This window comes from Oncorhynchus mykiss, chromosome 10 (assembly GCF_057628025.1).
Source record: "Oncorhynchus mykiss isolate SJ-2025 chromosome 10, ASM5762802v1, whole genome shotgun sequence".
Classification (NCBI taxonomy): Eukaryota; Metazoa; Chordata; class Actinopteri; order Salmoniformes; family Salmonidae; genus Oncorhynchus; species Oncorhynchus mykiss.
This window is the reverse complement of record NC_143031.1, coordinates 7306985-7320935: the sequence shown is the minus strand read 5'-3', so window position 1 is coordinate 7320935 and position 13951 is coordinate 7306985. Positions and strand designations below refer to the sequence as shown.

General features: G+C 43.5%; 1 protein-coding gene across 3 annotated transcripts in view; it reads left to right on the top strand.

Moving 5' to 3' along the window:
* Positions 1 to 13507, top strand: part of LOC110533297 (RIMS-binding protein 2) — a 224743-nt gene extending 211236 nt beyond the window's left edge. Inside the window, exons 10-13 of one of the 3 annotated variants that reach the window (XM_090188851.1) lie at positions 5606 to 5718; positions 5959 to 6030; positions 6400 to 6528; positions 8148 to 13507. In XM_090188851.1, coding sequence (XP_090044977.1) covers positions 5606 to 5718; positions 5959 to 6030; positions 6400 to 6528; positions 8148 to 8750 — 917 coding nt within the window. In that variant the 3' untranslated portion in view covers positions 8751 to 13507. The remainder of the gene's footprint in view (positions 1 to 5605; positions 5719 to 5958; positions 6031 to 6399; positions 6529 to 8147) is intronic. The other 2 variants (XM_090188854.1, XM_090188853.1) reach the window with 2 other exon arrangements.
* Positions 13508 to 13951: the final 444 nt, after the last annotated feature.

Genomic DNA, 13951 nt, shown 5'->3' with positions numbered 1-13951 from the left:
CACATTGATCTGGTACTAACCTGTATATAGCTCCACATTGATCTGGTACTTCCTGTATATAGCTCCACATTGATCTGGTACTTCCTGTATATAGCTTCACATTGATCTGGTACTGGTACTCCCTGTATATAGCTTCACATTGATCTGGTACTGGTACTCCCTGTATATAGCTTCACATTGATCTGGTACTTGTACTCCCTGTATATAGCTTCACATTGATCTGGTACTCCCTGTATATAGCTTCATATTGATCAGGTACTGGTACTCCCTGTATATAGCTCCACACTGATCTGGTACTTCCTGTATATAGCGCCACATTGATCTGGTACTTCCTGTATATAGCGCCACATTGATCTGGTACTTCCTGTATATAGCGCCATATTGATCTGGTACTTCCTGTATATAGCTCCACATTGATCTGGTACTTCCTGTATATAGCTCCACATTGATCTGGTACTTCCTGTATGTAGCTCCACATTGATCTGGTACTTCCTGTATGTAGCGCCACATTGATCTGGTACTGGTACTTCCTGTATATAGCTCCACATTGAGCTGGTACTTCCTGTATATAGCTCCACATTGATCTGGTACTTCCTGTATATAGATCCACATTGATCTGGTACTTCCTGTATGTAGCTCCACATTGATCTGGTAGTTCCTGTATGTAGCGCCACATTGATCTTGTACTGGTACTTCCTGTATATAGCTCCACATTGAGCTGGTACTTCCTGTATATAGCTCCACATTGATCTGGTACTTCCTGTATATAGCTCCACATTGATCTGGTACTTCCTGTATATAGCTCCATATTGATCTGGTAATTCCTGTATATAGCTCCACATTGATCTGGTACTCCCTGTATATAGCTCCACATTGATCTGGTACTAACCTGTATATAGCTCCACATTGATCTGGTACTGGTACTCCCTGTATATAGCTTCACATTGATCTGGTACTGGTACTCCCTGTATATAGCTTCACATTGATCTGGTACTGGTACTCCCTGTATATAGCTTCACATTGATCTGGTACTGGTACTCCCTGTATATAGCTTCACATTGATCTGGTACTCCCTGTATATAGCTTCACATTGATCAGGTACTGGTACTCCCTGTATATAGCTCCACACTGATCTGGTACTTCCTGTATATAGCTCCACATTGATCTGGTACTTCCTGTATATAGCTCCACATTGATCTGGTACTTCCTGTATGTAGCTCCACATTGATCTGGTACTTCCTGTATGTAGCGCCACATTGATCTGGTACTGGTACTTCCTGTATATAGCTCCACATTGAGCTGGTACTTCCTGTATATAGCTCCACATTGATCTGGTACTTCCTGTATATAGATCCACATTGATCTGGTACTTCCTGTATGTAGCTCCACATTGATCTGGTAGTTCCTGTATGTAGCGCCACATTGATCTTGTACTGGTACTTCCTGTATATAGCTCCACATTGAGCTGGTACTTCCTGTATATAGCTCCACATTGATCTGGTACTTCCTGTATATAGCTCCACATTGATCTGGTACTTCCTGTATATAGCTCCATATTGATCTGGTAATTCCTGTATATAGCTCCACATTGATCTGGTACTTCCTGTATATAGCTCCACATTGATCTGGTACTGGTACTTCCTGTATATAGCTCCACATTGATCTGGTACTTCCTGTATATAGCTCCACGTTGATCTGGTACTCCCTGTATATAGCTCCACATTGATCTGGTACTGATACTAACCTGTATATAGCTCCACAATGTTCTGGTACTTCCTGTATATAGCTCCACATTGATCTGGTACTCCCTGTTTATAGCTCCACATTGATCTGGTACACCCTGTATATAGCTCCACATTGATCTGGTACTCCCTGTATATAGCTCCACATTGATCTGGTACTGATACTAACCTGTATATAGCTCCACAATGTTCTGGTACTTCCTGTATATAGCTCCACATTGATCTGGTACTCCCTGTTTATAGCTCCACATTGATCTGGTACACCCTGTATATAGCTCCACATTGATCTGGTACTCCCTGTATATAGCTCCACATTGATCTGGTACTCCCTGTTTATAGCTCCACATTGATCTGGTACTTCCTGTATATAGCTCCACATTGATCTGGTACTCCCTGTATATAGCTCCACATTGATCTGGTACTAACCTGTATATAGCTCCACATTGATCTGGTACTTCCTGTATATAGCTCCACATTGATCTGGTACTCCCTGTATATAGCTCCACATTGTTCTGGTGCTCCCTGTATATATCTCCACATTGATCTGGTGCTCCCTGTATATAGCTCGACATTGATCTGGTACTTCCTGTATTCAGCTCCACATTGATCTGGTACTTCCTGTATATAGCTCCACATTGTTCTGGTGCTCCCTGTATATATCTCCACATTGATCTGGTACTAACCTGTATATAGCTCCACCTTGATCTGGTACTTCCTGTATATAGCTCCACATTGATCTGGTACTGGTACTCCCTGTATATAGCTGCACATTGATCTGGTACTTCCTGTATATAGCTCCACATTGATCTGGTACTCCCTGTATATAGCTCCACATTGATCTGGTACTCCCTGTTTATAGCTCCACATTGATCTGGTACTCCCTGTATATAGCTCCACATTGATCTGGTACTCCCTGTTTATAGCTCCACATTGATCTGGTACTCCCTGTATATAGCTCCACATTGATCTGGTACTTCCTGTTTATAGCTCCACATTGATCTGGTACTCCCTGTTTATAGCTCCACATTGATCTGGTACTTCCTGTATATAGCTCCACATTGATCTGGTACTTCCTGTATATAGCTCCACCTTGATCTGGTACTTCCTGTATATAGCTCCACATTGATCTGGTACTGGTACTCCCTGTATATAGCTGCACATTGATCTGGTACTTCCTGTATATAGCTCCACATTGATCTGGTACTCCCTGTATATAGCTCCACATTGATCTGGTACTCCCTGTTTATAGCTCCACATTGATCTGGTACTCCCTGTATATAGCTCCACATTGATCTGGTACTCCCTGTTTATAGCTCCACATTGATCTGGTACTCCCTGTATATAGCTCCACATTGATCTGGTACTTCCTGTTTATAGCTCCACATTGATCTGGTACTCCCTGTTTATAGCTCCACATTGATCTGGTACTTCCTGTATATAGCTCCACATTGATCTGGTACTTCCTGTATATAGCTCCACATTGATCTGGTACTTCCTGTTTATAGCTCCACATTGATTTGGTACTCCCTGTATATAGCTCCACATTGATCTGGTACTTCCTGTATATATCTCCACATTGATCTGGTACTTCCTGTATATAGCTCCACATTGATCTGGTACTTCCTGTATATAGCTCCACATTGATCTGGTACTTCCTGTATATAGCTCCACATTGATCTGGTACTTCCTGTATATAGCTCCACATTGATCTGGTACTAACCTGTATATAGCTCCACATTGATCTGGTACTTCCTGTTTATAGCTCCACATTGATCTGGTACTGGTACTCCCTGTATATAGCTCCACATTGATCTGGTACTAACCTGTATATAGCTCCACATTGATCTGGTACTTCCTGTTTATAGCTCCACATTGATCTGGTACTGGTACTTCCTGTATATAGCTCCACATTGATCTGGTACTAACCTGTATATAGCTCCACATTGATCTGGTACTTCCTGTTTATAGCTCCACATTGATCTGGTACTGGTACTCCCTGTATATAGCTCCACATTGATCTGGTACTAACCTGTATATAGCTCCACATTGATCTGGTACTTCCTGTTTATAGCTCCACATTGATCTGGTACTGGTACTTCCTGTATATAGCTCCACATTGATCTGGTACTAACCTGTATATAGCTCCACATTGATCTGGTACTAACCTGTATATAGCTCCACATTGATCTGGTACTTCCTGTTTATAGCTCCACATTGATCTGGTACTAACCTGTATATAGCTCCACATTGATCTGGTACTAACCTGTATATAGCTCCACATTGATCTGGTACTTCCTGTTTATAGCTCCACATTGATCTGGTACTGGTACTCCCTGTATATAGCTCCACATTGATCTGGTACTAACCTGTATATAGCTCCACATTGATCTGGTACTAACCTGTATATAGCTCCACATTGATCTGGTACTAACCTGTATATAGCTCCACATTGATCTGGTACTTCCTGTATATAGCTCCACATTGATCTGGTACTAACCTGTATATAGCTCCACATTGATCTGGTACTTCCTGTTTATAGCTCCACATTGATCTGGTACTGGTACTCCCTGTATATAGCTCCACATTGATCTGGTACTAACCTGTATATAGCTCCACATTGATCTGGTACTTCCTGTTTATAGCTCCACATTGATCTGGTACTGGTGCTTCCTGTATATAGCTCCACATTGATCTGGTACTAACCTGTATATAGCTCCACATTGATCTGGTACTAACCTGTATATAGCTCCACATTGATCTGGTACTTCCTGTTTATAGCTCCACATTGATCTGGTACTGGTACTTCCTGTATATAACTCCACATTGATCTGGTACTTCCTGTATATAGCTCCACCTTGATCTGGTACTTCTTGTATATAGCTCCACATTGATCTGGTACTTCCTGTTTATAGCTCCACATTGATCTGGTACTAACCTGTATATAGCTCCACATTGATCTGGTACTAACCTGTATATAGCTCCACATTGATCTGGTACTTCCTGTTTATAGCTCCACATTGATCTGGTACTGGTACTCCCTGTATATAGCTCCACATTGATCTGGTACTAACCTGTATATAGCTCCACATTGATCTGGTACTTCCTGTTTATAGCTCCACATTGATCTGGTACTGGTACTTCCTGTATATAGCTCCACATTGATCTGGTACTAACCTGTATATAGCTCCACATTGATCTGGTACTAACCTGTATATAGCTCCACATTGATCTGGTACTTCCTGTTTATAGCTCCACATTGATCTGGTACTGGTACTTCCTGTATATAACTCCACATTGATCTGGTACTTCCTGTATATAGCTCCACCTTGATCTGGTACTTCTTGTATATAGCTCCACATTGATCTGGTACTTCCTGTTTATAGCTCCACATTGATCAGGTACTGGTACTTCCTGTATATAGCTCCACATTGATCTTGTACTCCCTGTATATAGCTCCACATTGATCTGGGAAGGACTCTTAAGAAAGCATTTCAGGTTTAAGTCTCCAACTGTTGTATTCACTCAGACTGAACTGAGTGAAAACAGACCAAACTGAGTGAAAACAGACCAAACTGAGTGAAAACAGACCAAACTGAGTGAAAACAGACCAAACTGAGTGAAAACAGACCAAACTGGTTTGACTCTTTTATGTGACCCTCACCATCCTGAAGGCCTGCAAAGAAAAGGTCCAAAAACATCCTCAAAGCCAGCCTCTGCTGTTGTTCATCTTGTACTCTCGGTTCTCCCGGTGATTGTGTGCTGCATGAGTTACTAGTAACTGCATGGAAATTAAAATGAACAAGATGTTCCACTCAAAAAATGGGTCAGAAATCTGACTCTGTATTTCTGTGTTTGATTGACAGATCCCAGCCAATCTGATGTCGCCACGGCCAACCCGGTGGACACCGGTCCTCGCAGGATGAAGGCCATCTTTGATTACGACCCTCGAGAGAGTTCTCCCAACGCTGACATCGAGGTGAGCGTCATGCTGTTCCCTTTAACGAAGGCTTGTGTTATAGTTATATTTTAAAACAGACAGTAAAAAGACGCGTTTCCGATTCACTAGACAGTCTAGTTGGAGCTCTAATGTTCTATTGTCTGTACTGGACAATGGAAACAAGTCTCGTACCAATCAGGCCTTACCAGTTGATGTTACTCCATTTTGGGAAAGATAAAGTCCTATTGTTATCATGGTCTTCTCTATGGCCATCTGCAGGTTGAGCTGACCTTTGGTGCCGGGGATATCATCTATGTGTTTGGTGACATGGACGATGATGGGTTCTTCTATGTAAGTGTATCTGGTATCTGTCTATCTGTCTATGTGTCTCTGTGTCTCCCTGTGTGTCTCTCTCGCTCTGTGTCTCTCTCTCTGTGTCTCTCTCTCTGTGTCTCTCTCTCTCTGTCTCTCTCTCTGTGTGTCTCTCTCTCTCTGTCTCAGGTGTGCAAACAAACACTGAGAAGGCTGTAAAAAATGTTTAACTGTTTTTAACATCTTAAAAACGTGACCATGTGAATGACGAGGACGTTGTTGTTGTTGTTAAAGTATTAATACAGGTGTAGGTGATGCACAGACATGCTCGCGGACTGTCTTTTTTGATTGCCTAAGGTCAAAGGTTATACATGTGTGATGTGGGTGTCTAATGTGCGTCGTTTCCAGGGTGACCTGAACGGACACAAAGGCCTGGTCCCGTCTAACTTCCTACAGGCTGCCCCAGAGGCTGCTGGGAAAGCTCCACCATTTGACTCCCAGCCTCCGTCTGTAGCCGAGCTCAGGACAGAATCGCAGGTACGGTCAGCACACTGTGTGGACGCGTATGACGGCCTTGTAGCCAAAACGTTTGTAGCCCGTTGCCTCTCAAAGCCTGACGGGAAAGAAGTTCTAATCTTTCTTTTTTTTTTTGGGGGGGGGGGGGGGGGGGAGATGTGGAACTCCCACACAGCATTTATTTCACCAGGTAATTTGACCGAGAACACGTTCTCATTTACAGAAAGGACCTGGGGAATAGTTACAGGGGGGATGAATGAGCCAATTGGAAGCTGGGGATGGTTAGGTGGCCATATTGGGAATTTAGCCAGGACACCCCTCCTCTTACAATAAGTGCCTTGGGATGTTTAATGACCACAGAGAGTCAGGAGACTCGTTTAACATCCCCAATCACTGCCCTGGGGAATTGGGATATTATAATTACATTTTAGACCAGAGGAAAGAGTGCCTCCTACTTGCCCTCCAACACCACTTCCAGCATCATCTGGTATCCCATCTAGGGACAACCCTACTTAGCTTCAGAGGCAAACCAGCAGTGGGGATGCAAGGTGGTATCCTGCTGACCATTTGATGTTGCAGAACACTGACAATATTTCTATGCCGACCATTTTCCGAAATATAATATATATGTCCCCTTTTTATGTTGTTTTTTTGTTGTCATATCCCTGTCACCTTATGTCTTACTCTTTTGGTTAAGTCTCTATCATTTCTGTTTTTACATTTTATTTTCTCCTTCTGTTTCCTGCATGGGCTTTTGAAGAAGCAGAAACGAACTGTGCACTTTAAGACTTAAAGCGTGAGTGTCTCTGAGGGGGATCACACCCTCCCAAGCTGAGTGTTAGTAACTAGTGCTTCCCACTCCCTCCATCCTGTGCTGCTGTTCATCCTCATTCTTACCTTACCAGTACTAGTCTCCTCAGATGTGTAGCCTCCTGTCCATGTTCACAAGATCAGGCCCAGGTTGACGGGCTGAGATTTCTGACCAACTGGGTATTCTCTGCTCACCCCACCCAACCGTTCTCCTGTATCCCTTGGCTTCCCAGATTATTTATATCCCTTGGCTTCCCTGATGATTTATATCCCTTGGCTTCCCTGATGATTTATATCCCTTGGCTTCCCAGATTATTTATATCCCTTGGCTTCCCAGATGATTTATATCCCTTGGCTTCCCAGATGATTTATATCCCTTGGCTTCCCAGATTATTTATATCCCTTGGCTTCCCAGATGATTTATATCCCTTGGCTTCCCAGATGATTTATATCCCTTGGCTTCCCAGATGATTTATATCCCTTGGCTTCCCTGATGATTTATATCCCTTGGCTTCCCAGATGATTTATATCCCTTGGCTTCCCAGATTATTTATATCCCTTGGCTTCCCAGATGATTTAGAGGCCCTGATTTTTTTTAAATATATTTTTTTTTAGCTTTAGCCAACTGTTTACAGTTAAATGTTTCCCTCTGTTACGTGTTCAATCAGTTCATGTACAATTGACATAACTGACTCTTAGTGAGTTTGTTGTTGATAGTATGTTACTTAACAGTTTCAGTTGATGGACAGGTTTAGTAGAAGCCTCAGTACTTTTAAGAATAAAGAACTGTTGCATTCTTATACTCTGTTTCCATGGTTTCCCTCCACAAGGTGAGCCTGAGCACATTCCCAGAGGAGGTTCCACATCCACCCCTCCACACAGGGCTGACTGGCCCAGTCCACACACATCCACCCCTCCACACAGGGCTGACCGGCCCAGTCCACACACATCCACCCCTCCACACAGGGCTGACCGGCCCAGTCCACACACATCCACCCATCCACACAGGGCTGACTGGCCCAGCCCACACACATCCACCCCTCCACACAGGGCTGACTGGCCCAGTCCACACACATCCACCCCTCCACACAGGGCTGACCGGCCCAGTCCACACACATCCACCCATCCACACAGGGCTGACTGGCCCAGCCCACACACATCCACCCATCCACACAGGGCTGACCGGCCCAGTCCACACAGACCACCAACACCTGGATCCGTCCGCAGCAGCAGCCATGATAAAACCCTCCTCCACGGACCCTGTCCCAACCCCAAGGCAAGCCAGCCTCAGCACCTCTCCGCCCCACGTCCCAGCAGAAAGCCCCACACAGACAGACCAGACAGACGTCTCCCCACCGGGCAAGAAAAATAAAAGCTTGTTCTCCAAAGGGAAGAAGCTTTTCAAGAAGCTGGGATCCAGCAAGAAGGATTGAAACTCGGGACATTTAACCACTCATTGCAGTTTTTGTTGAAAACAGTTTTATATCATTATCAGTCTTGGTTGTCTTGAACTATGCTGTTAGTTTAGTTGTAATATTCAGTAACTGTGGATACACTAAGATATTATACAGCTGAATACACCTCTTCGATATAATACTATTAGACCAGCTGGCAATATGTGGAGCGTATTTTGTGTGTATCTGAAATGGCACCCTATTCCCTATATAGTGCACTACTATAGCACCCTATTCCCTATATAGTGCACTACTATAGCACCCTATTCCCTATTTAGTGCACTACTTTGGGAATAGGGAGACATTTCAGATGCAACCATTGCCGTATATTAGACGTGATGGCATCAATTGAGAGCGTGTTAATGAGCACGTTGAAGTATTTCAGCTCCTAACCTGTTCTGTGCTTACAGACTTCCTCTGAATACCCACTGATTCTATGATAACCTTTAGTAGTCCAATCTGTGAGGGGTTTCTCCTTCACCTTCATCTGGCAGTATTATCTGGAAGGATTTGATCAGATACTGATGTTAAAAATGGTGCTCTAGACTTTCATTTAGACTCTCCATCGTTGGCTTGGAGAGGCCCCATGCATCATGTCCAGGCTACGCTCCAACCACTGTCAGTTTAAACTGAGAGGACGGGCTTGGAGAGGCCCATGCATCATGTCCAGGTTACGCTCCAACCACTGTCAGTTTAAACTGAGAGGACGGGCTTGGAGAGGCCCATGCATCATGTCCAGGTTACGCTCCAACCACTGTCAGTTTAAACTGAGAGGATGGGCTTGGAGAGGCCCATGCATCATGTCCAGGCTATGCTCCAACCACTGTCAGTTTAAACTGAGAGGACAGGCTTGGAGAGGCCCCATGCATCATGTCCAGGTTACGCTCCAACCACTGTCAGTTTAAACTGAGAGGACGGGTTTGGAGAGGCCCCATGTCCAGGTTACGCTCCAACCACTGTCAGTTTAAACTAAGAGGACAGGCTTGGAGAAGCCCCATGTCCAGGCCACGCTCCAACCACTGTCAGTTTAAACTGAGAGGACGGGCTTGGAGAGGCCCATGCATCATGTCCAGGTTACGCTCCAACCACTGTCAGTTTAAACTGAGAGGACAGGCTTGGAGAGGCATCATGTCCAGGTTACGCTCCAACCACTGTCAGTTTAAACTGAGAGGACAGGCTTGGAGAGGCATCATGTCCTGGCTATGCTCCAACCACTGTCAGTTTAAACTGAGAGGACGGGCTTGGAGAGGCCCATGCATCATGTCCAGGTTACGCTCCAACCACTGTCAGTTTAAACTAAGAGGACAGGCTTGGAGAGGCCCCATGTCCAGGCCACGCTCCAACCACTGTCAGTTTAAACTGAGAGGACGGAAGAGGGTCCCTTCATCTGTCGACTGTTGTCTCTCAACCCTGTCACTTTTCAGATTGATCTGGAATGTATTCTATAATGGATGTATTTTAACATCAGTGAGTCTCATATCAAAAGTATTATAACTAGCTAACTATATAACAACAACAACAAAAACATATGCTAATTGTACACTTTGAGTCTTTCACTTGTTGTGAAGATTTCACTACACAGTATAGCTGAATGGAAGTTGTTCCTTTGAACAACAACTGCTTCCCTTTCATTACGATTGATAACTAACAAGTCATTTCTTTTAGAGGCTGGTGAAGTTTGGGAACGTTTGATATTTAGTGTGTTTCTGTGACGAGTGTGAGGATGGACAGGCCTTGTGGTCTTCTAAAGTGTGTGTGTAGACGGAGCCAGACTGAAACTTGTCTATGCCTTGACACAGAACTCATACTCATAAGTGTGTGTGTGTGTGTGTGTGTGTGTGTGTGATCATGATCATTTCCTGTCACTGTACTGTCATAGTATAGTGTCATCTTACAGGGTACTTGTTCCTCTGTCTGTCTCCTTTTTTATGTAGTTGTCTGTTTTTAGGAGTGTTGTAAAGGACAATGAACAAGACTAGCAACTCTTAACAGCATTTAGAAGCATTCACTGTCTGCCACCGTGGTTATCCAGCCAACCCATGTACATTAGCTGCGTCGTATGGTTAATCCCACCGTTCCATCTGGTATAATATATGCAGAAAAAGCTTTCTGAAGGTGTCCAAATTATAGATGCTGTTTGATACGTTTGTTTTATTAGTTTATTTTAGTTTGTTGTGTCGAGTTACATTTGAATCATTTCTCAGGTAAAAACTAGTCTTAGTCACTCGGCTCCGTCTGTGTCGAGCCACCTTGTCTCACTTAAGAGGAAGATTCTTGCCAAAAGACATGAGGTGCTTTGTCTGTTACCATAATGAGGAGACCAAGCATCAAACACCAGGGGTTATGGCAGCGGGCCAAAATAGAGCATACAACAGAGGTATTTTCTACCTGATAACAGGTCTGTTCTATAGCCCACAGTTCATTCTGCAATATTCTGAACGATGCTTGCAACCCATTGGATTAGCCCCAGCAGAGGGCGGAGTCTACGCACACCTGACTCCAGACATTGGAGGAGTCAAATCTGTTTATTTTTTTTTTTATATTCTGAATGTTTTGTTTAGTTGTTTTTATTTTTAATTGTATAGTTCAGTGTTATCAATTAAAAGGGAGAATAACGAATAGCAGAACGAACACGCCAAGTATGAAGGAAGTGTTGATGAGGAGGAGGAGGAGGAGGAGGAGGAGGAGACGACAGCTGTTTCACCACTCGAATAATCCTGGATAGAAGCCGGAATGATGAGGTAGCTGTAGTGTACTGTATGTGTTGAGGTGGTACTTTTAAAGTGGCTGAAAATGTACAGTGGATAATTTGATTTCCTTCACGGCCTTTTTTTTAATTAATGTACTTCTCTGCTCTAATCTGTAGTCAGAAAGCTACTAGCATAAATTATTATTGCAAGCTTTAGGAATGAGCTACTACTACTGCTACAACTGGCCCCCGTCTGCCTCTACATAGGCTACATCTAATCTTCTCCAGCGTTCCTATAGGACTTCTTAACCCTTAGCAAGCATTTTAGACAACAGTTTATACATTATACTATTTAGCCTTACAAGACCTTGCTTAGTCTTGATACACTGTTTACACTACTTTGAATACTGACTGCATGCATAACAACAACTTTACCCCATATTCTGCCTTATTTATTATCCTCATATTTATCTATTTATGTACAGGTCTCACGTCACTTGTTGTGCAACATTTTAGTCGTCTGATTTGGTTGTCGACGCAGTGGAAGCCAAGTGTGGAGTGGAGTGGAAGTGTGGAGTGGTGTGGAGTGGAGTGGAAGTGTGGAGTGGAGTGGAAGTGTGGAGTGGAGTGGAAGTGTGGAGTGGAGTGGAAGTGTGGAGTGGAGTGGAAGTGTGGAGTGGAAGTGTGGAGTGGAGTGGAAGTGTGGAGTGGAGTGGAAGTGTGGAGTGGAGTGGAAGTGTGGAGTGGAGTGGAAGTGTGGAGTATTATGGCGTTTCAGGAGTAGGTCTGTATGTATCTATTTATGTAAAGCTGTACGTGAATGTAAGCCAGGCACTATGGGGGGCTTTGGACTATAAGGTATGAAACAGAGAAGGGAATTTTTGTTGTTGTCTTTCCTAACCTCTACGTATGCTTTCTTTTGAAAACAATGGACGATTTACCTTTTTGTATATTAAGGTTTTCATTGCCCTGTTTTGGGAAAGCTCACCTGTAAATATGTTTTTGTTCATGTTGTTTTTCCGGTGTCTTTTTGCATGTGGATGCAGTGTTGTTGATTGAGGAACGATAAGTCAGACGTAGTGCACAGAGGAACGATAAGTCAGACGTAGTGCACAGAGGGATGATAAGTCAGACGTAGCGCACAGAGGAACGATAAGTCAGATGTCGTGCACAGAGGGGACGATAAGTCAGACGTAGTGCACAGAGGAACGATAAGTCAGACGTAGTGCACAGAGGGATGATAAGTCAGACGTAGTGCACAGAGGAACGATAAGTCAGACGTAGCGCACAGAGGAACGATAAGTCAGACGTAGCGCACAGAGGAACGATAAGTCAGATGTCGTGCACAGAGGGGACGATAAGTCAGATGTCGTGCACAGAGGGGACGATAAGTCAGACGTAGTGCACAGAGTGACGATAAGTCAGACGTAGTGCACAGAGGGACGATAAGTCAGACGTCGTGCACAGAGGAACGATAAGTCAGATGTAGTGCACAGAGTGACGATAAGTCAGACGTAGTGCACAGAGGGACGATAAGTCAGACGTCGTGCACAGAGGGGACGATAAGTCAGATGTCGTGCACAGAAGGGACGATAAGTCAGACGTAGTGCACAGAGGGACGATAAGTCAGATGTTGTGCACAGAGGGGACGATAAGTCAGACGTAGTGCACAGAGGGACGATAAGTCAGATGTTGTGCACAGAGGGGACGATAAGTCAGACGTAGTGCACAGAGGGAACGATAAGCCAGACGTAGTGCACAGAGGGATGATAAGTCAGACGTAGTGCACAGAGGAACGATAAGTCAGATGTAGTGCACAGAGGAACGATAAGTCAGACACAGAGGGATGATAAGTCAGACGATAAGTCAGATAATAAGTTAGATGTACTGCGCAGAGGAAAGATAAGTCAGACGTAGTGCACAGAGGGATGATAAGTCAGATGATAAGTCAGACGTAGAGCACAGAGGATTTGTTTGACTTGAAATTGTGGCGATTTCTTTCAATCTGGATCTTTTTACAGGAATAAAGTATATTTTCACATAACAACCAGTTGTGCTGGGGATTCTGTGTTTGACTTTGTGTTACTTTGACTGACCGAAATGCTAATATAGGTAGAATTTAATAGAAAAGACAAACATTTTTTTCTTTTTTTTATTATTATTTAATGAAGACAAATTTGGCAATTCACCCACCAATTATACAGACTTATCAATATGCATCATAGATTTTTACATTAAAAGCAGAGAATGACACCAAATAGAATGATAATAGCTATTTTACAGGACCAGACCATATACAGTTCAACAAATGTTGTCTTTCCATATCTATTTTTATTTATTTTATTTCACCTTTATTTAACCAGGTAGGCCAGTTGAGAACAAGTTCTCATTTACAATTGTGACCTGGCCAAGATAAAGCAAAGCAGTTCGACACATACAACGACACAGAGTTACACATGGAGTAAAACAAACATACAGTCAATAATAAAGT